The sequence below is a fragment of the Patagioenas fasciata genome, chromosome 1 (assembly GCF_037038585.1).
Source record: "Patagioenas fasciata isolate bPatFas1 chromosome 1, bPatFas1.hap1, whole genome shotgun sequence".
Classification (NCBI taxonomy): Eukaryota; Metazoa; Chordata; class Aves; order Columbiformes; family Columbidae; genus Patagioenas; species Patagioenas fasciata.
The window spans coordinates 136,796,429-136,818,535 of record NC_092520.1 but is presented as its reverse complement, the minus strand read 5'-3'; the positions used below and the strand labels follow the sequence as shown (position 1 = coordinate 136,818,535).

Genomic DNA, 22,107 nt, shown 5'->3' with positions numbered 1-22,107 from the left:
AAGTCAGGAAATCTTAAGGTAATCTTAAGGATCTTCTCTCTGGTCTATGTGTCATACAAAAAGAAAAAAAAAATAATCTAGATTCAAGGATGATGGCAGCTAAAATACTGGAATGAAAAAACATGGAATCTATGCCTCAGTCACTGCTGTCCACAAGTATACACCATCCATCAACCCTGAATAAGAACATCACTCATATTAGGACTAAATTTATACACCACACATAGTAGAAGAGAAAGCTGGAATAAAGATTAGGTAGATTTAAGAGGAAGGAGACAGACAATCTATTTTTACTACTTCTCTTAAAAATGTTCAAGAATTCTCCAAGAAACACTTTGCTTTGCCTTCTCCCTCTGTCTCACCACATCACACATACCCAGAAAGCTAGGTTTAGATGTCCTACATTTCAGTTAAGCTCTGGTGCCTAGTATTTCCTATTAGCTGGCTCTGACTCCAAATGTGCGTTGCCAAGAGGGAACAACAGGCTTGGATCCTCAAGTGGAATTTAAGCTGGAACATGTGCTTTAGTGCTGGTACCCCAATCCATCTTAATTGTTGCACTATTATCCCCTGCTCCTCTATTATACTGCTTGACACAAACGTAGCAAGCTTAGTAACAACTAACATTCTGTATCCTGCAACCCCCAAGTCAGTTTTCAGCATCCACATGGCACAGACAGTATTCCCCCTTCGCCACCGGACAGATTCTCACTACAGTGTCTGTAATGAAACACATACAGAGTCAGCACCGCCTAAAATAATAAACTGTGTACACCTATTGGCATACCTGTCTGCTTCTGGGCAGTACTAAAAGTGTTTGCTTCTTCACAAGTCAGAGGAAAGACGAATTCTCTGCAACTCTGACCAGAAGTCTGTCACTGAAAAGGTTAGGGCCCTCCTTCCACCCTTATCCCCCTTTTAATCTCTGAGCCTCTGGCAGAGGCTTCCTCGCAGCTCAGTTCCTCACAAGCACACAGGAAGTACAGCATTAAATCCTTTAATAGAAAATGTTTATTCATTTGCAGTTTTGTATAATCAGTAGACAATTAAGACTTCATTTAAGAATGGCACTTGCATATGAATGAAGCTGGTCTTAAAAAAACCAAAAGTAATGGCATATGAATTATGTTGCAGCATTTCACCTCATACAGAATTCAGAATCAACAGAAATGCAGCAAATTTGACAGAACTGTCATAACAAATAAATTTTCAGAACTGTCCTAATGAATAACAAATACTAACTAGTCCACAGCTTCCTTGAGAGTAGGTACATTGCAGCAATCACATATACACTACGTATACCAGACTAAGTTTTACCAGCTAAAGCTCATCATCCTTATCTGTAAAAATGCGCGTCAACTATTTCTCTCAGCTGGTCTTTACCACGGTTCTAACAGCCCCCATGTATGCCCACAAGAAGGACACTGGCTCAGGCTGCACAGGGACCTTATCAGCTCCTCCTGTCCAGCCAGACCTGAGCTCCACGTCACAGCTAAATCCAGCAGCAAGTCAGTCCAGGCATCATGTAAAGCACCTATATGGCTTTGCACCTCTAGAACAGAGTCATAGCACCAAGTTCCAGTTCGAATATTGGAACAGCATGTGTTAGTAAGACACAAGTATTTATTTGTTGATCAAAATCACTACTCAAACATTTACAAATGAAAGAAGAAAAATTTTGCAAAACTTGGTATGCATTTGCTATAAAATAAATTAAAACTCAAGCAATGGGTACAGAAGTTGGTATATTAAGAAACGTGCTTGCCTGTAGAAACATCAGAAAATATTATTAAATATCAAGAAAGAACAGTGACATATGTAACTCAGGCTGCAGACTGTGTTGTCAGAGTCAAAGAATTTCATTCCTCTAGGCTACACAACACTAATTTGATCGTGTACATGTACACAAACACATGGATATTTACATATAAAGATGTATGTGTGTGTATACACATCTATAAAAACATGCTACAAAGTCTCAGGTCACATTTCAAGCAGCACAACCAATGCTAGCTCTGAATTACTTACTTTAAAATAAGAAAAAGAACAGTTAGCTGTTAAAAAAAAAAAAAAAGAAAAAAAGAGAGCAATCTGCAGATTTGTGTATGGGAACACACCCTCCTCCGGCACTAATGATTCAACTGAAAGGATCAGCCTGTTACCCTGGGAGGACTGAGCACTCTCAATTCCCACTGAAGTCAGCGGAGGCAGGAAGGAGATTATCAGTAATCACTACAAAAAGAACATTTTTAACAAACCTTGACTTGCACAATATAAATTTTAAAATATCACTGAATGACCTCCAGGAGAAGTTAAAGGTATTCATTTGCCTCACAAGAGTAAGATGCAGAGCTACATCTCAGCTCAAGTATTCCTGTAACAATCCCACTTACAGACACACACTAAAACTACAGCCACATGTAAAATATCTTATCAGTTATCTTGCAATTAGAAATGCACCCAAACACACCTAAGTTCCTTAACAACATAATATACAGTGAATAGACTTTGTCAAGAGTAACCTGTGGTTAGCATCACCAACAAAAGTGGAGTGAAATGCACCTGAGAACTCTACATGCATCCAACACTTTTTTTGCCACTCGCCAAGCTACTGTCAGGGGAAGGATTTCAGTATTACCAATATAGAAATAGCCCTGTCTGCATTGGGGAGTGTGGTGGAAATGAAGCTGCATAATCAATTCTGCAAGGAAAATCAAGTTAGATCAGTAAACTGGTGAGCTCTAACAGGCTACAGTGAGAAAAAGCAAGAATCTTGTAACAAAAGCACTCAAAACTGCAATAACAGGGACAAGAGCGGGCAGCATGTAAGACAAGGTCATGCAGCCCTTTCTAGTCTACGCTTCTGCACAGAGATCTGTACCTTTCTACAACTGCCAATTGAGATCTAACACATGAACACAGACAAGGTTCCACAAGTTTTACTCCACAGGCAACAAAAACCTTGGGTGAGTGTATCTAAATTACTGCTCATAGAAGTGGAGAAAATACTGCCTGAACGTAACCTCTCAACCCATACATCACCCCTTCTGACTGCCTCATCCATTGCTGGTCAGAGGGCAAACACAAATGTCCGTGATGGCACCTTTGCAGGCTGACACCCCAGTGGCTCCATGGCCCTCACAGGGCTCACAGCCCACCGCTCTGGCCTCTTTAGCTGCCACACATTCTCATTTTAAGGTAAATTTAGGGTGTATATTTTTGCTGAGGACAAAGTAAAACAGGTAACAAAACACATTGATGTTCTACCTACATTCCTTTATATTAAATACAAATATACATTGGTTTATTTAAAACCATATAGCAAAAGCAATTGCAAAAGACTAGCAAAAGTACCTGTACTTCAAGGTGAGGAATAGTTTTGGTTACTGCTGGTGCACATAGAGATTCTAGCAAGGTATCAGCAACCTGCTGGAAGCACAATAATTCAAAAAAAAAAAAAAATCAACCTTCGGCATTCAAGCACTCAATTATTTCCTCTTCTGGAATTCATTTCAGAAATGTACTTATGGACAAATTTAGCCAAACATCCGTTAAAAGGATGCTGCTCAGAAGAAGTAATGTTCAGTTTTGGAGATGATGAATGATTCTTCCCCCTGTATTATAATCATTTACACCAAGAAAACGAGTCTGCAACTTTACTCAAAGAAAGAAAAAGGTTCTTTACGACAAAACAAAACATAATAAAACACAACTAAAACCAAATAAACAAAATTGCCATCAGTCACTTGATCCTCAAAACATGGCAAGTGATAGCACTTTGCATCAGACTTCACCATAGCCATATTTTACACATTTTTAATGAGACTGACATATTTCCAGGAGAACCAACCAGTCTGAGGAATGGTTGCTTTTAAACTGTCACCAGGGTTTGTGTGTTAGGAGTTCAGCAACCATCAGAAAAAGCATCCTGAGTATGTCTGAAAAGCATCACTCCTACAGTTAGGCACACAAAAATCCCATTAAAAAGTAAAGATGCAGAATATAGATTTATTTTATTTTAAAATTCAAACTAATGCATAAATTCTTACTACAAAACTTAAGCAACCCATGAAGCACAAAATATAAATAAGTCACTTTAACACAGCATATTTCACTGGACGGTTAGAGGTGTTAGACAAGCAGGCCTCAGCTATGGTCTGAGCTATTTCTGATACGTGGAGGTTTTGTCCTTTTCCACTGTCATGCAGGGGTAGAGGGAGAGCCTTTAGCTGTCTTGCTGCTCATAAATATCTTCTCCCTAATTGTTTTCGGTAGTTAATTGTAGTAAAAATTATGAACGCAGCCATGCTGTGATAGGTCCTGGTCAGTGAACACTTCAGATTAAACAGTAATTTCACTAAAGCACACCACAACAGAGTAAACAAGTGGGAAATTTCTTCCTGACTAGTATCAGACTAAAAAAAAATAAAGCCAGTTTTCCAATCTTCAACCTGCTTGGAAAACGAAACCTCTCAACTTCAATAAATAATAAATACAAATGTCTAACAACATTAGAAATGCTTTACTCATACCTTGTGACAACACATTCCGTGATCAGTGTTTACTTCTATCTTGCCCATTCAGGCTTCTTGATAGAAGTTTAACACTAAAGTGGTTTTTGTTTTGTTTTTTTTTCCAAATTCCCTTCTCTTCTTCAATTTTTAGGAGAATACCTATTCAGTACTCCTCAATCAGATCTATTACACATTTTCCGGTCTCTTCTTAGGTGACAATCAGAGGTTTGGGCTGTATGCGTAGACCCCAACTGCTCACTGTGGCTGACCAAAACTCAACACAACACTCCATATCAGTACTTCACTAATCTAATTTCACTATAATACTTCACACAAACACAAAACCAGACTTTTTCAGTCACCAGCACTGCCAGCTGACATAAAGTCTTTTCCCTGACAGGTTCCAAAACTAACAATGTAATTTCACCAACCAAGTTCTTATACCAAATACCTTCCTGTGCTTTTTGTTTCACCTTTCATTCGGCAACCCTTAAGGCAGCATCAGGAAACCATCCAGCTGCCTCCTACGTTCAGCAGTAATGAAGGACCATTTGTCTCATCAGCACATACTGCTGCTGCAATCTTCACATGGTGCTTCCCTTTTTATTTATAAATAGTCATAGGTGTTCCTGCTCTGGCAGGGGGATTGGACTGGATGATCTTCCAAGGTCCCTTCCAACCCCTGACATTCTGTGTGTGTGAACAGAGCCACGAGGTGCCACAAAACATAAAGCAATGGTGGTTTAGCCTATTCTTCTGGATTCTTGTCAGATCTGGAGGCAGCTTCATCTTTGCATCGCGATCTCCAATTGCATTCTTAATTGCCTTTTTGAAGGCCAAAACCTACTACTGCTCTTTTTCCAATGACTAGAGCAGCACAACCTTCTCTTGGCTGGTTTGCCCCTATCTCATGGCGCCACACTGCCGGCAAACTGAACCCTGAGGGAAGTACGAGAAGCGGGCAATGTCGCTGGAATCGCCGGGGAAAGATACCAAAACGTAAATAAAATAAAATAAAATAAAATAAAATAAAATAAAATAAAATAAAATAAAATAAAATAAAATAAAATAAAATAAAATAATAAAAAGGCGGGCTGGGTTAAGTACCACGGACAGATGTTGTTCATTACGGCGGTGACCGACGTGGCGGGCGGGGTCGCGCGCAGCGAGGGGCGCTCGTGCCCTCTAGGGGTCCGGCCCCGCCAGCGCGCGCCCCGCCGGCCCCGCCCCCTCCCGCCGCTGGGCCGGTATCGGCATCATCATCATCATAATCATCATCATCATAAGAGGCTTGTAACAATTGCTCCCACACAGAGGAGAAGAAGCTCAAACTTTTCAGTAACCAAAAAGAAAAAACAAAGGAAAATCTTGATAAAGCTTGATAAAGGAGTACAGCAGTTCTTCCTCCCACCACCTCATTCAATCTCCAAAGAAAGGAAAACACTGACATTCCCCACAGCGTAAAACCTGGACGGACGTAACTTTTTTGTTTGTTTTGTTTTCCAGAGAACTCCTGATGCTACCGCTGCACTTGCAGCACGGCTTGCAGCAAGCTAAATCTGGGAGGGGGAAAAACAAAACCAAAGCAAACCAAACACACACACACAAAAAAAAAAAAATAGAGAGAAAACACAAAACACACACTAAAAACTTGAAAAATTATGGAGTCCAAAGGATAGGCATTTATTTCCAAGCAGAATTCTAACACAGAAGAGACTTTGAGGAAAGGGTTTGCTAATTCATCAAGAAACTTTTTTCAAAACAAGCAGAGAAGAAAAACCTTGCACAAAGAAAAAACACACTTCTACTTTGTTAGCTGATCTTTACATTTATTTCCTTATCCATCAAGTGGTATACTATAAACTGTACATCTCCCCTTAGATTATCTAAGCAAACCACAGCAACGGTCTCAAAGCTTGAATTGCAGCAGCATTCTTTGTATTCTCAAACCACACAGGGTGCAGTCAGCTCACCTCTGTTTCGAGCCCTGCAGTTTGCAGGCACCAGAATTGAGCAACCTTTGTAGTTTCAGGGCAGGACATTTTTTTTTTTTTATATATTACTTTTTAAAGAAAAAAGCCCAAGCAATAAAAATCCCAAGCATATTCCTTGAATTTGTAAAATACAGCTGTGTCTCAGTCTCTTGCAAAAAAAGAGCTGGAACACAAGCACAGTAACAGCAGATCAAGACAAATCCATACAAATGTCGCAGTTAACATCCAAAACATCATGTGTCACTGTTTTTCCCCTCCAACCCCCAAAAAGCTTCTCAAAACACCGTTCATACACAGGGTCACTGTTCTAGCTGTTTATTTAATTAACATGACAACCCAGCATACACAGGATTTCTTTCAGTTCCCCAGCTTTGCATTTTCACACTTCAGGCAGAAAGAGTAGAAAGTCACTACTGTATTTTACTTTTTTTGCCAGTGTGCCCTAATATAAATTTCTTGATTTAACCGATTGACGAAAATAGATTCTAAATCAATCGTGAGAGTTGCAGCTGCAGTTTTTACATTTTTGTAAGGTTAAAAATAAAAATAAATAAATAAATAAATAAAACTGGGAAAAAAATCGAAGTAGAGCGGGTTTGCATAAATGAAGCCATGCAAAAGAAAATAAAGTATTATGTCTGGAATCCCCGGGTGATTTTTCCTGGAGCCTCACTGAAATATTTTACACAGTTGTGTTTCAGCAAGTCACCAGATGACATAACTCCCCAGTATTCCTTGGTTTCTAGTGACCTAAATGGTAATGCCAGCAAATCTTATCAGAGTAATTACAGCTCAATAATGCTTATTAGCAGCAGGAGGTATGCGGTATATAAGACTGCATGCCTAATAGGAACTTTGACATACAAAAAGTTCTAAATATTAGATCTAGAATCTAGATATTGCATCTAGATCTGGATATTAATCTGCCTTCTCCCCTCTGAAATTTTAAATCTCTGTATGTTGCACTTCGTTCTCTCCTATTTTCAGGCCAGAGGCAGCATACATAATATTGAAAATTGGTTATAAGATAAGGGTACAGCTGCCCTTTTCTTCGGACAGAATGATAGAGACCCAGGAAAGGAGGGGAAGCAATGCATTCCTGGCTCTCACAAAGCTCTCACTGTCAAACAATGAGAAGAAGAGATAAAGCCTTCATCTTCCCTTGAAAAAAAAAAAAAAATATCTTTTCCCCTCCATTTCTTAGATCTTATTGCTGAAGAGATATCTTCGACCATGTGAACTGTTAACAGTATTGTCTTCTCAACTCCACAGACAGGCAGTGATAACAAGAGTCCTGGCTCACAACTTTCCCAGGCTACAGACTGGGAACAGGCAGAGTCATCACATAGAACCTTGCGAAAAATGGTCAAATGGAGCAAAAAAACCCTCTGCTGCTGCAGACAGAAGACAGAGGAGTCTGTCACCGAAGTTATTGATCTGAAAAAATAACTTTTCAAAAGGAGAAACAGGCAGGGAAAGATGTGGCAGCACAGTCTCAAACCGATTAAAAGTAAGTGACAGACCCTCAGGTGTCCCTCAGTGAGGCAAAAAGCTTTCTACTTCTCCAAGTGCTCACAAAGAGAAAGAAGGAAGGAAAATGGGCAGAAACACGCTCTGCCCCAGGAGCCAGAGGACACGGACGGGAGTTTGCACATGGAGCTGCTGGCCTTGCAGCCAGAGGAGAAAGTCCTCCATCCTGCTGGTGCCCACCAGCAACGCTGAGGACCAGGGCAAGACTCAGCACCTCGCTAGTGCCTTCTCATACAAGGCTGTGTCATCCGCCTGTTTGGGAACCGGAAAGGACTTCAGACCCTGAGGTGTGCTGTACCTGTGACAGTCTTCTGACAAAATAAAATACAATAAAAAGGCTAAGCAATTTGAACTACTTGTAGCAGCTGCTCTAGCTCATTTAACACACACTTGTAATAAATCTAAGCTAGCTGAAAGCTTCCCATTCCCCCCAAACAAAACAACAAGAAAGGCTTAAAAGCAAAATCCTGAGTCTTCGCACTGTTTAGAGTTGTACAGCTACTATCTCCTGTGGAGTATTTTACCCACCAAGGTGAAATCATCCCTTTAGACTGTTGTATGTCACGATCAAGACACGCAGATTAGAGAGACAAGCTCTAGAACACAAAGGCCATATAATATTTTGATGGGAAACACAGAACGCACTTCTATTCCCCCTGCCCCAAATCTCCTCTCCATGCTTTTAGGGAAAACTAAAATGTTTGCAAAAACATGGAGAAGAAACTCCAAAAGCCATCATTCTGGAGGTAGTTGTGTATTTACCAGAAGAAAAAAAAAAAACACCACACAACACATGCATTTTTTCATTCACTCGCTGTCTTATACATCCATTCAGAATTTCTCTCTGCTGCCTCTTTCAAATCTGGGTGAGTGAGCCCTCAAGGAGCTGAGCATCCTCAGCCGGCATTGATGAAATCACAGGCAGACAATGCTCAGCTGGGAGCAGGATCAGGCTATTACAAAGCACACATTTCTCAATGAGATCTACACACACATCAAACTGGAAGCTTTTAATCCAAAGAATTTACCAAAATTGAGAAAGAGAGAACATATATATAAAAAAATCAACCAAAAACACAAAAACAAAAACAAACCACCAAACCAGAATTAAAAGAAAAACTAGTAAAAATCACTTCTAGCACCAAAAGAAGCTTATATCTTGGTGTGTTTGATTTTTGGATGGTGGAGTTTTATTTAATAAAGTGGCTTTTCTTCTAAAATTCTTTTGGAACTGATTAGCAACTAAGATGAGACACTTCTAAAGAGCGAATAATCTAGTGACATACGCATTTCCAGCTACTCCTACTAGCAGCTTAAACAGCATACTTTTCATTTAATTTTAAATATTCTAATACCTCTATCTGCGATGTTAGTCTGCAGCTCCTAATACTGTCCTTTAGATCGCAAGACCACGTAGATTCAACTCCATGTTCTAATAAGGAAAAATCCAGCTAACAACTAAGATGTGTGTGACTAAGAAAAAAAAAATTCGGGAACTCTGACTTTTGCAGAATGTCATATCACAAACAGACAGGGAGGGAATCACACTCTGGAAAAATAAAAGCTTAATTAAATGCTCAGTAACAGAAAAGATTATGTGAGAAGTAATGGGAAACATCTATAAAAACTCACTTAATGTTATTCACCAAATGAAAGCATGTATTTCAAAGCAGTAAAGTAGATCTACTTCCTGATGAAAATTATCGGCAGTTCCCAGATGTATCAACAAACTACCTTTCAGATCAGAAACATTCAGGGCATATTTTTTAAATACAGGGGGTGAGAGAAGGCCTGGTCTTGTTTATAAAGTCCTCATCTCTATTTTTAACATGTTATATTTAAAAACTGTCCAAAGCAGAAACATTTACCTATGGTTTCTTTAAGTCTATAGCAAACAGATTTTTGCTATAAACACAAAATTTGCTGCAAGAGAGTCCCAATTCTCCCAGCATTTCTTCAAGGCCCTCAGAGAGCTTTGTTTCAGCTTTTCCATTTTTCTATCTGGCTAACATTTATTTAAGAGGACAGCTTTTAGGGAGGGGGGGATTGCATATACATGCAGCCATACTGTGCTATTAAAAAAAAAAGACAAAAAGTCTCCCCATACTCAAAAGTAGTCATCCACTTCTAATCACGCAGCCGCACAAGCAATACCAGATTTCACTATTGATTAACAGCGAGTGAGAACAAAAGAAAGAGAAATTTGCCAAAAAACCGCATTGGGTAAACTTCACAATTGCCAGCTAACTCCACTCCAGCTCTGCAGCTTGGAAGCAGGAATTGCTGGGGGCAAAGCTGACCAATGTCCCTAAGCAACACACCACTGAGGGGGAAGAAGGCTACCTTGCTATCCATCACCAGTTTAACATCTTGGTATGCAGAGATGGTTTTAACTCCCTCCATAAGAAAAGAGAAGGATGTGATCTCAAACTAGTTAGCCCTATCTCCAAATGATTGTATTTAGAGATGTTAACTGAAAAGCTGCTTTTATTTTAAGTGTGAGAGTGACTGGAAATATGTTTTCAACCTTAAAAATGATTATTGTAAGAAACCATCAGAAATGTCTAGCGTCACCAAGTATAAACCGTTTTAATTTCTTGCCTTAGATACTGTATTTACAAATTATTCTTACACCCTTCTCCCTCTCTCAGTTCCTATTAAAGTCACAACTGGGTCAGCTGTCTACTTTTTCACACTATATTTGCCCGGACACTGTGGTAAATATTTATTTTATCTAAGCAAAAACGTTAAATAAATAAGTGCATTTGTTGTAAAATAATCCTCAAGCATATAAAGTTGTCAGGCTCTCTTCTACAAAATGTCATAACCAACCACATAGGGATGTAATCAAACCATTTCTAGAAACAAACTAGCCACCCACACCATATGGTTAGATGCCATCACTTGGAAAATACTTAGCTGCTTATCCAGCAAGCAACCTGGAAGAAAACCTTTGGTGTATGGCAACACGCTTCAGTTGACCACAGTGCACAGACACATTTTCAATATTAATTGGAAAAGAAAGCTTAATGCCATTTGCCACTTGTTTTCCCCCAGGTTTCCCCTTCCACTGCTCAGTGAGGGTTGCACTGACTTTCAATACACTCAGTTACACTCGACCTATCAAACTGTTCTCTCCTGGGGCAATCTTAAATCTCAAAAAAAATTGAGAAAACACTTCGAGCACAGAACTAAGCCAACCTAGTGTCCATGGCAAGACTCTATACAGCTGTGCAGTAATGATAATGGTGTTTGCTTGTTTCTTCTTATTTTTTGCTTCTCGAGATGCGCATTCAAAAGAACGCATCGCTGCTAAAAGAGTAAGTTCTCACTCATCCCTTGAAATCCCAGCCTCTTAATGGAAACAAAGTTGAGATAAATCGCGTGTGCCTCGAACCGGTTCCCACAACCACAGCAGAGCGGGAGCTATTGATTACACGCACATGAACAGCCCTGGGGAGGCAAAGTGCAAAGATGAGCACCGCGTTGTGCGGGCCAGCCTCAGAGGACACGCTATCGCCCTGATAAGGGACTTCTCCCACCGAGGACAAGCTGCTTGGCTCACGCACGCACACCTTTACAGCTTAAAGCAAGTTCAATAGGGCTAAACTACCTTTCGGGGAAGCCCTAGGTTTGAAAAAGCAAGGCTCGTAAGTGATGCTGGGAAACCTCAGGGCTGTGCAGAGAGCAGGTTTCCATCAGCTCCGAGAACCAGGCGGGTACCACCCGACGCAACTTTCTGCCAGCTTTGAGAAAAGCAAGCGCCGGTGATGGCTGTAAAAGAAAAGAAAGCCCCGAGCACTCTCCCCATTGCCCTCAGCCGGGACAAGTCAGGCTGGGTCCGGGGAGTTCCCCTTCCCACCGGCCCCAGCCCCGTCCCGGGGCGGCCGTACGGGGCTCTCCGCGCCGCGGGGCGCCGGGCAAAGCCCACACCGTGCTCGGCTCCTCCACCGGGGAGCGGCCGGGAGGGTACGGCTGCCCGCGCCTCTGACGCCGGCGGGGCTCCCACCCGCCACCAGCCAAGTTTGGGACCCGTCCACCCCTGCCCCTGCCCTACCTGCTCCCGGGGGATGCAGGGCAGCGAGGTCCGCCGGTGGGTCTTGCTGCTGCCGCCGCCCGACATCTCAGGGGAGATCATGGAGCTGGACCGCCGCCGCCGCCTGAGCACCGGGGCTTCGTCCGCGGCCGCGGGGGCGGCGGGAGGCTCCGCCAGCGGGGCGGCCCGCCGCGGGGGCCAGAGCCGGTCAGCGTAGCCGGCCAGGAGGATGCCCAGCAGCCCCAGCAGGTAGGCCAGGTAGGGCCGCCAGGACGCCGGGACCCTCTCCAAGGCGACGAGGGACGTGGTCCTGGCCGCGCTAGTCACGGCGAGCATGAGGACGCCCTGCCTCAGCTTCAGCACCAGCCATGTCACGGCGGCCAGGCAGCTCAGCACCACCCCCGTGGCGGCGAGGGAGAGCAAGTGATCCTCCCCCGCCGCCAGCGCCGTCTGCGCCACCGCTTCCCCCCCGCAGCAGGCGGCCAGCAGCAGCGCCGCCGTCCGCGGCCGCACGCCGCCGCGCAGCAGGTAGCGGCCCGCGCCGAAGAAGGCGGCGGCCAGACCCAGGGGCACGGCGCCGGGGGGCAGCCAGCCCCAGCCCCGCGGCCCCGCGCCGCCCTCCGCCTCCAGCTCCCGGCCGCGCTCCCCCCGCACCAGCCTCACCACCAGGGCCAGCAGCACGGAGAGGGAGCCGGCGCACAGCGCCGAGGAAAGTTTCCGGCGGCGCCAGGTCTCCCGCGGCGGCGACAGCGCGGTCCGGGAGGCCGGTCCCCCCTCCGCCGCCCCGCCGCCGCCCCGCGGAGAGCCGGGCTGCAGCCCCGCTGGCGGGCAGCGGCCGCTGCAGCCCGGTTTCCGAGCCTCGCCGCCGGCCATGGCCCCGACGGGCCTCGCTGGACTTACTCCCAGCCGGGCAGGGGCCGGGAGTGACCCCTCCGGCGGCCGTCAGCGGCGGGCGGCCGGGGGGCAGCCGCGGGGGCGGCGGGCCGGGGTCGCTCCCCGCCGCAGCGCCGGCATTTCCTGCGGAGCGCGGAGCTCGCCCCCCGCTCGCCTCCTTCCCGAGAGCTCAGCGTCGCACATGAAGGGCTGGGGAGCGCCTCGCCCCCTCCGCGACCCCTCGGGCTTGGAGGGGGAGTAGTAAATTAGAGATTTTTTTTAAAAGTGCAAGAGAGGCAGAGACGCAGAGAAGTCCTAAACAGTATAAGAAAAGGGGGGGAGGGGGAAGTGGGGGAGAGGCAGATGTACCACCTCAGAAGTGCTGTTTAATTTCTAGGCCATCATCTCCCTCACAGGCGCTCCCGGCGGAGGCAGGGAGGGAGGGTGGGTCTGCGCCGCCCGCCGGAGGGTCCGCACCCGGCCCGCGGTTGTCCCGGCCGTGCCCCGCGGTCGCGGGGAAGGAGTGTCGTTGCGGACCGCGGGGATGGAGGAATGACAACAAAAAAAAACCCAAAACGCCCAGAAAAATATTGCAAATAAAAGGCCAGCGGAGTCGGGGACAGAAGTTGCGAAGTTGTGCCGGGACGGCTAGAGAAAGATCCGCCGGAGGGACTTTGAAGGGAAGCTGCTTGGGAAGAGAGAGAAGGAAAGCAGCCTGAATGCTGCCGGCATAGTCCTTGAGTTTTGTACGGAAAAAAGTGATGAGAGCTCCCCCACAGCCGGGAGAGGATGCTGCCGAAAGCCCAGAAGCAAACCCAAACCCGAACAGGAGACCACACCAAAAAAGAGCGGCGGAGGGGAGAGGGTGTTGGAGGCGATAACGGAGCACAGCAGGCTGCCGGGGAAGGGGACGCTGCCACTTTCAAAATCGGCCGGACCGGCTGCCGGGGACGGGCTGCGCCGGCTCCGTACGCCTCCAGCGCGGAGTGGGGCGGGGGAGGCTCCGCATCCCGCGCCCGAGGGTCGCGGCGGCTCCGCTTGGGGCCGGGGCGCACCCCGTGTTCCCCCCGCTGCCGCCCCGCAGGAGCCTGCGGTGCCACCCGGACGACGGAACTCCCCGGCACCGTGCGCTGACGGCCAAGGCATAAATCCGCCTGTCAGGGAGGGGGGCAATTACGAGGCCGTAAAAAAGTCAGAAAGATGGATGTTTATGAATGATTATTACTATTATTGTTGTTATTTTAATGGGAAGCCCACACTGGAATCCCAAAGCCAGCGGGCTACAATTCTCCAAAGCGTTACGAATTTCTGGGCTGCGGCTCCATCCAAACCCCGCTGCTTCCTTCCTCCAAACCTGCCTCACCCTCAGGCCGGAGAGCTCCTCCAGCCGAGATCCACAGCGTGCTGGGGGCTATCTCCATCCCGGGCGGCCAAAAATTGCTCTTTGCGTGAGTAGGATCAGGTGCAGACTAAAAGCCCATACAAGATGAAGGCCTTGTTCTTAAAGCCCTGGGTCCCACTGAAGGGTGTAGAGTGATGTATTCAGCATATAATAATGTGAACAACAGAAAAATACATCACCAGCTGTGAAGTTACAGAACATTAAGAGTCAGGAAACTAACAGCTTAGAAAACAGAATTTCCCAGCGCCCTTCCACCTCTCACATCCATAAATCACTAATTTCAGACAGATTTATAGCCTTTACATATTTATTGGTGTATCTATCTGGATATCATGCCTATCATCCAGGATCTGAGTATCTGAAATGGTAGCATTAGTGAAGCATGTTTTAGATTTTTACTAGAAATGGATCGTAAAAACTGAGTATGTTTTTAAATAATAGTTTTCCAACCTAACTATTACGGAATATGGATTTATTAGTCATTTTTATGTTTGAAGCTTGGTTTGAAAACAGCCTAGATATTGTTAGCGAAGTTTGGCTCCAAGGAATGGAAAGCCTCTGGCTTTTTTTAAAGGTTAAGGGTCCAGATTAAGAACATCTGGGAAGGTTTACAGTTTATTCTGGTGAGACAGCAATCAGCAGGTTGCCATATACACCTAGAAAAACATAGCTGGGTTCCATCCACCCCAAGCATCAGCATCTCAGAGGCAGAACCAGGGTCTAGATAGCAATAAACCTTTGACTCCTAATTCCTTTTCAGATTTTTATAAATAAGATACATCTCTTGGATATTTTTTTAAGTCTAGATGCATCAAAACTGAGTGCAAATAAATTGATACTGCAAAATGGATGACAACACATGTATCAGTTGCAGTTCAGATAGTACAGACTTTTGACCTAATCTTTTGTACCAAGTAGCTTTCAATTACATCTTAATTTATCTCTGCTTTGTTATTTTACAAGTAGACTTACTGATATCAGAAACTGTAAATAGAGTCATAAAAAAATTTAAAAAATATTAAAAAGCCAAACACAGAAGTAGAGGAATAAACACACCCTACCTTTATTTCTTGCTGCACACCCCCTTTAAATGTGTATTAATTACACAGATCAAAGCAGATAATGGTCTAATATTCTTTTAATTCCTTAAGCTAAAACATGAATTATTCACTTTAGATTAAAAGCAGCAGCATTTTTTATTTAGACAGATTCTAGGTTACTCTAAAGGAACTTGTACTCTTTGTAATAGCTGTTATAATAGTGGTTTGAGCCTAATAGTAGGGGTTTTTTTTCCAAGACTACTTCAAACTCATTAAATGATTGAAACACATTTCTGATCTCTGCCTGCCTGGATCTCTGAGGTTAATGTGAGCCCAGCTAGCAAAGCAGGGTTTATGAGTGTTGGGCTTCACCAAAGATCAGGGCTTGACCCACCAGTGGATGAGCTTGCCTGAAGCTGGCAACTCTAAGCCAGACACAGCATCTTTTCAGTCTCACATGAATGGACTAGACCTCCTTAAGCCGTCTGCTACATTCTACACTAAAGTTTACAGAATAAAGTCAAATTTTGATTATTTTTCCTGGTATCTTGATTTCCATATCAGGGAGCTTTCAGATGACATGATGAAAGCCAAGGCTTGCAAAAACAGCTTCAACAACTAGCGCAAACATGATAACCTCTAGATTTCCCAGAAGCATGGCTCAGACTCTTACCAGCTCATTCTTCTGAGCACCAAGGTTGTATATTGAACAGTACATGGGAAGCTGAACTTTGCTGTGCTGTGTGGGAGTTGATCAAAATTACTTCTCCATGTTTCTGAGTTAAGCAATGCAATTGTCTCTTATTCATCTAGTGATTATCTAAAGGTGTATTAAGCATTTAAGTTGTGAAGATCTTTAACAAAAAGGCAGCAGTCACGTAATGTTGACATCTCAATCAAAATCAATACCAGGTGGGAGAATGTGGTAGGTGATGAGCCAAACTTAAAGTGAGTTTTACAGAAAATGAGAAATATTGACCATTTAGGAGACTTCCCATGCAGAGACACACAAAAAGAACTGGGGGAGGGCATTGGTGTCAATTCCTTCTTTGAGGTATGAATGATTCCACCAGACTGAGCTGTCTACAGATGATAGGTACCTCTTAAACAGTATGTTGAACACATAGTTACAGGCACCTGAAAGTCGTGTCTTCCTTCTCTAGTAAAGAGAAATTCTGAGAAGGCAGATTCTACCACTGCAAATGGGGAACAACTCAAGACTTCAGTGAAGTTCTGGGGATGTAGGTTTTTCAGCACTTCTAGAATCAGGCTCTTTATAATGAACAGACATCAATAGTAATCCGAAGAAAATGGAAAACATTACATACGATAAAGTCATTGTATAAATGTACTGGAGCAGTATCAGCCATTCACCAAAGAAACTGCCACTTGGAGAAGATCGTGCGGTATTGAAAACCTAACAATACCCTTCTATTTTCCATTTGGAGGACAATCTTGTGTGGCAACGGTAGAAATTTCTTAGAGACTTCAAAGGAGGCAAACCCAGGAGGTTTCACAATTACCATTACAGAAAAGTCTGAAAGAAAATAAAGGTAAATGTCCAATTAGATAAGAAGTTCAAAATTGATTGACCTGAAAAAGAGGCAGTTTCCTCTGGATAATGAAGAGCAGGAGATGGACAGCAAGGAGGATGAGATGTAGAGAGGTTCTGGACAGCTGACAGTTTCCTAAGATGTAATTGTCTGTCTCAGAATCACTTCTTCCTTAGTAATCATGGGTTCTGCTGTCACTTCTTGATAAAGCAACGCATCTTTTATCCCAAGTTAAATTCTAAATTAATGGAGAAGATGAAATGCTCTTTATTCATTACTGTGTCCAGCAGGTTGTACACTTATTGAATTCACTCAAGGTACATGAAACATCCATGCAGGATACATGATTCTTGATCTAAATGGGGAAAAAGTGGCTTTCCTGATCATTAAGGAGGAAAGATTTCATGAAGGTGCCGCTTAGCCCAGCTATACAGATCACACAACCACCATTTGTTTTGTTGTCCACACTTCCTCACAGTCTTTTCTCATACCACTGCTGGATTGCGGTTGTGGTCAGCAGGCCACAGCCTGTCTGGGAAACCACAACGTACAGTGCTGTATCCCATAATGGGTTACAGGGACTGTCCTCCCAGAAGTAATACAACAAAATGAAAGCCCCAAATCATGCAGCAATGATGTGATCAAGCTGAAGTGAAAAGAGGCTCTTCTGGGGGATAAAGAAGCAATACAAAAAACCAAATATATTCCACACCATGTCATACTAGAGAGTGCCACAAAGCAGGGGGAAGAACAAATAGAGATGGTCTCTGTGACTTGTTCATCCTGTTTCACCTGTATCACTCTTGGTCTATACTGGAGGTGATTATTCATGCATTTTGATAATTTTTCTCTCTTCTTTCTTCCTTGTGACTAAACTTTTCTCACCTTCTTATGACTTTGCACAACGTGTATGGACATGCACTTTTTAATTTGTCTGAATGTTAGTTTGCTGAATACACTTAAGTTTACCTAATTTGTGAAATACACTGTGATTAAAACCTATGCATAACGGTAATGTTCTGGACTTTACTAATACTTTTCGCTGTTAGAATCTCAAATTATTTTACAAACATTAATGAATAATTCACATCACCTCTATTTAAGTTGTCTAAATCCTCAGAAGTTTGGGTGATGGCCAGTAGGTTGCATGACAAATTTACAGATGTCTGTCTACTGGAGCACTTAAAAATATGCCTACTTTTAAACCGAGCATTTTTCTGCCTTCAGTGGCATTTCACAAAGAATATCACATGAAATTCAGTTTAAAGTTTTGAAAAGGATAAATTTGTCATGTAACTCAGTAAGCATCCAGGTTATTAGGTAGTAAAAGATGTTATAATGTGAATTGCCTCACCAATTCAATGATTTTGATAGTGAATGTGGCATTGATACATATTTATCATATGAATTAGATTAATTTTTAAACCATTTTTCAGCAGGGAGGTAGTAAATAATGTTATTTTGGGGCTGAGTGCAGGCATACTCACAACACCCACACTGCATCTACTTCATGTAATTCACATTTTCAAGGTTGGTTTTTTTTCATAATGGGATGACTGAGGTATGTAATGAACAAAAATGAAGTCCTGTGTTGTGGAGAACATTCATTTGATGACAAATACCTTCATCAAATTTACTCATTAATAAAAATTTCTATTGCCATTCATTGTGGTGTGTGTAGAAAGAATTACAATTACTGTATTAGGAAAACAATTACAATATTCATACATTGTGAACAGTGGGCTATGATTCAGATTTTGCTGAAGTATAGAAGTGAGCTTTCCAGTCTCTGAAATTCTGTTACACTCTCATTAGAGGCATTTAAGAAAGTATAGACTTTATATTTCATAATAAGTATTATTCAGAAATTAATGGATTACTTTCAGCTTGTTAGAACCATCATACTGTAATGAAAGGGTAAAATTATGGTTTTGGGAAGAAAAGGGTGGGACTGGAGCCTTTTGTGGGGTATTTTTTGTAGCTTTTGTGTATTTTTTTTTGGTCTATGTATGTTTTGTTAATACACAGGTATTGAATATTGTGCTCAGGTGGATTCCCAGTGAAGGTAACACAATCTGCTTACAAAGTTGGAGTAATATATTCAGGGATTTCTTCCCAATTTTAAATGCAAACCTCCACCTAGTTTTAACTACAACAAAGTCACAGGATGTTCGTCACTGACACATAATTTTAGCAGCTATTAAAAATGCAATGTGTTCAATGATGCCCATGAGGGGAAACTAGCTTTCAAAGCGTGATACTGTTTTACCACAACTGAGAGTTCACATTTTGCTTAGGTTTTTACTGCAATGCTGAAGATGATGCTAGTCTACAGAAAATTAAACACCTGTGCTTATGCATATGTATATAAACAATACCTTAAAAACATACTCTCCTGGAACAATGCACATTTATCTTTCATATACAGACAAGTATAGAGCAAGTAGAGCTATAAGAAAATGAGGTGTACCAGAGGCAGGCTGAAATCCTTCCAAACAGCTCGACTTCCCTGTGAGGGCCCTGGGGGCAGCCCTTCTCTCCTCCCAGGGCTTGGCAGAAAGAGTTCCATTTCCTCTGACATGCACTGAACCTCGTCCACAAGGACTGGCTCTCCAAGGCGCTGCTGTGAGTCTTGCCCGTCATGGTAGTGTCCTGGTTTCGATGGGAATAGAGTTATTTTTCTTCCTTGTAGATGGCACAGTGCTGCTTTTTAGAATTAGAATAATGTTAATGCAGTGATGTTTTAACTGTTGCTAAGTAGTAGTCAAGGACTTTTCTGCTTCTCATGCTGTGCCAGGTGCACAAGAACCTGGAAGTGGGCACAGGCAGGACAGCTGACCCGTAATGGCCAAAGGGACGTTCCGTACCATATGATGTCATTTTGGAGGAAGAAGAAGGAAGGGAGGGACATTCAGAGTGATGGCATTTGTCCTCTCAAGTAGCAGTTACATGTGATGGAACCCTGCTGTCCTGGAGATGGCTGAACACCTGCCTGCCCTTGGGAAGTGATGAACAAATTCCCTGTTTTGCTTTGCTCATACGTGTGGCTTTTGCTTTCTCATTTTTACTCTTCCAGTTCTCTCCTCCATCCCACCATGGGCAAGTGAGTGAGAAGCTGTGTGGTGCTTAGTTGCTGGCTGGGGTTAATCCACAACAAGTAGGTAGAACACAAATATTTTAGCAGTATCTTGTTATTTTTGTAAAAAATAGGATATAATGATATAGTCACAAGCACTCTCTCTTTTTTTTTTTTTTTTTTTAAGATAGTAATTGGAATTAATAATATTAGAATGATTGTCCCAGAAATACGATTTGCTAATTTTTACTAACATTAGATAATTATTCCATAAATTTGTATCTCTCTCATACATGTACATTCAGGAAAAAATAACCGAAGAAATTATGTATGTTATAGTTTTGAAGCTGTCTGAAGTATCATTTTATAAGTACTAGTTTTGAAGGCAAATGTTCAAATCCTTTTAAAAGTAATAATTCTAAATACTTTGGTTCTCTGGTTCAAATCTGAAAAGGACCCTCTGGTTTTCTTGATGCTTCAAATGGTGTTTAGTTTCCTGATAGCTAGGTGAAGGTTAACTCTTGCACTATTCCTTTTTTAAATTAACATGCAGGTACCCCTAGATATGCATGATTTTATTAGCAAACAATTCCACAGATCTAGGTGATTATATACATTTTCGTAGGATGGGGCCCTACTTCCCGTGGGCTTTCATTTCACTATAGTATCCAGCTATATGGCCCTGTAGAGACCAAGTATTCTTTTGTACTTTCTTTTAACCTATTTTTTTTTTCTGATGCTTAAAAGTACCCTGCATAAGGTGCAAGAAGGTCACATGTTCATCAAACAGGAATTTCAGTCCTGATGCTGGCTTTCCTCTTTAACATAACCTGTTTTGTGACAGTCCTGGGAGATGACGCTGAAAAACCCTGTGATATTTACTAATAGGCAGTAGCGTCTTTCGTTCCAGTTCCATTTTATCTTGTGTCGCAGACCTCACAAACAACCATTACTTTAAAATAATTTTATATGTACACTAAGTTTTATGCTTTTTTTCCCTGTTTTTGTGATTTATAACTGTGTACACAACCTCTTAACAAGGCACCCCAGGAAATGGGACAGATATGTTCAAAGCAACTTTTCCTCATAAGGCAAACAAAATGTGTTTCTGCATAAATAACTGAGAAACAGAAATGTGGGCTGAAAGTAAGCTTTAACTGTGTATTCCTAGTAAATGACCCAATCTCTTAGAGTAAAGGGATTCTAAGAATAAATACGTGTCCTACTGATTAGCCAAAAAAGTAACTAATTTCACTGAAATAATTCTCACTTGACATGTAATGCACACAAAGTTACAAGGTCCTTAATGACTTACTAAAGGCAGCCTCCCTCTGAGTCACGTTAGGAAGCTACTTCTAGAGTCGAAAAGCTTTTAAGAGCAAAGTCTTAAAATAACATGCAAGAAACACAAGAGCTTAAATTGATTGGCAATTAAATTGTTGCAGTTAGATAGGTATCTGAAGATGTAAATAAGTAGGATTTTCAAATAAATTGTTCGATTTAAGGTGCCTGCATCCAAAAATGCTTTAGCTACCCCTGCAGTCCTCTGCTTCTGATGTTAAAACAGGTGCCTAATGTTTCATGTCTAGGAGTCTTTCAGTGTCAGCAGAGCTGAATTCTCCATGTCTAATTCATACCTGGCAGGATCCACAAGCACAGTTCCTCCACCTGTATCGCCTGGGGAACTGTATCCCAGAAGCACTTGGTAGGTACATATAGAGGGTTCCCAAAATCACTAGTCACAAAACGCAAAATGCTGAGTAGCAAATTCTTCTTATTCTTCAAAAAAATGCCTTATATTCCTGGCTATGGAATATTTTATTAATCTTGCAAACTTTGTCGGCGAATCTGTTTCGCTTGGCATAAATAAATAAAAAGTGTCTGTGGCAAAAAGAGAGAAGCAACAAGTACGATTCTGCAGCCTTGCGGCAGGAACATTCACTGAGGGGCAGAGACACCTGGATCCCAACCCCTGTTCCAGAGACTGGTTTCTGTAAGATTTGTAATGTAGATGTTGAATGTAAGATAAAAATGTGTTTAAAATACATAAAGCAACCACTGGAGCAGGGAAAGATGTCTCTATTCCTTC

The 22,107-nt window shown here is 42.7% G+C and overlaps 1 protein-coding gene across 1 annotated transcript in view; it reads right to left on the bottom strand.

The window, feature by feature from the left end:
• The window catches only part of PDE3A (phosphodiesterase 3A), a 256,793-nt gene extending 243,831 nt beyond the window's left edge, over positions 1–12,962 (bottom strand). The window contains exon 1 of the mRNA XM_065846885.2: positions 12,096–12,962. Within this exon, the coding sequence (XP_065702957.1) occupies positions 12,096–12,947 (852 nt within the window). The 5' untranslated portion in view covers positions 12,948–12,962. The remainder of the gene's footprint in view (positions 1–12,095) is intronic.
• Between the last annotated feature and the right edge of the window lie 9,145 nt (positions 12,963–22,107).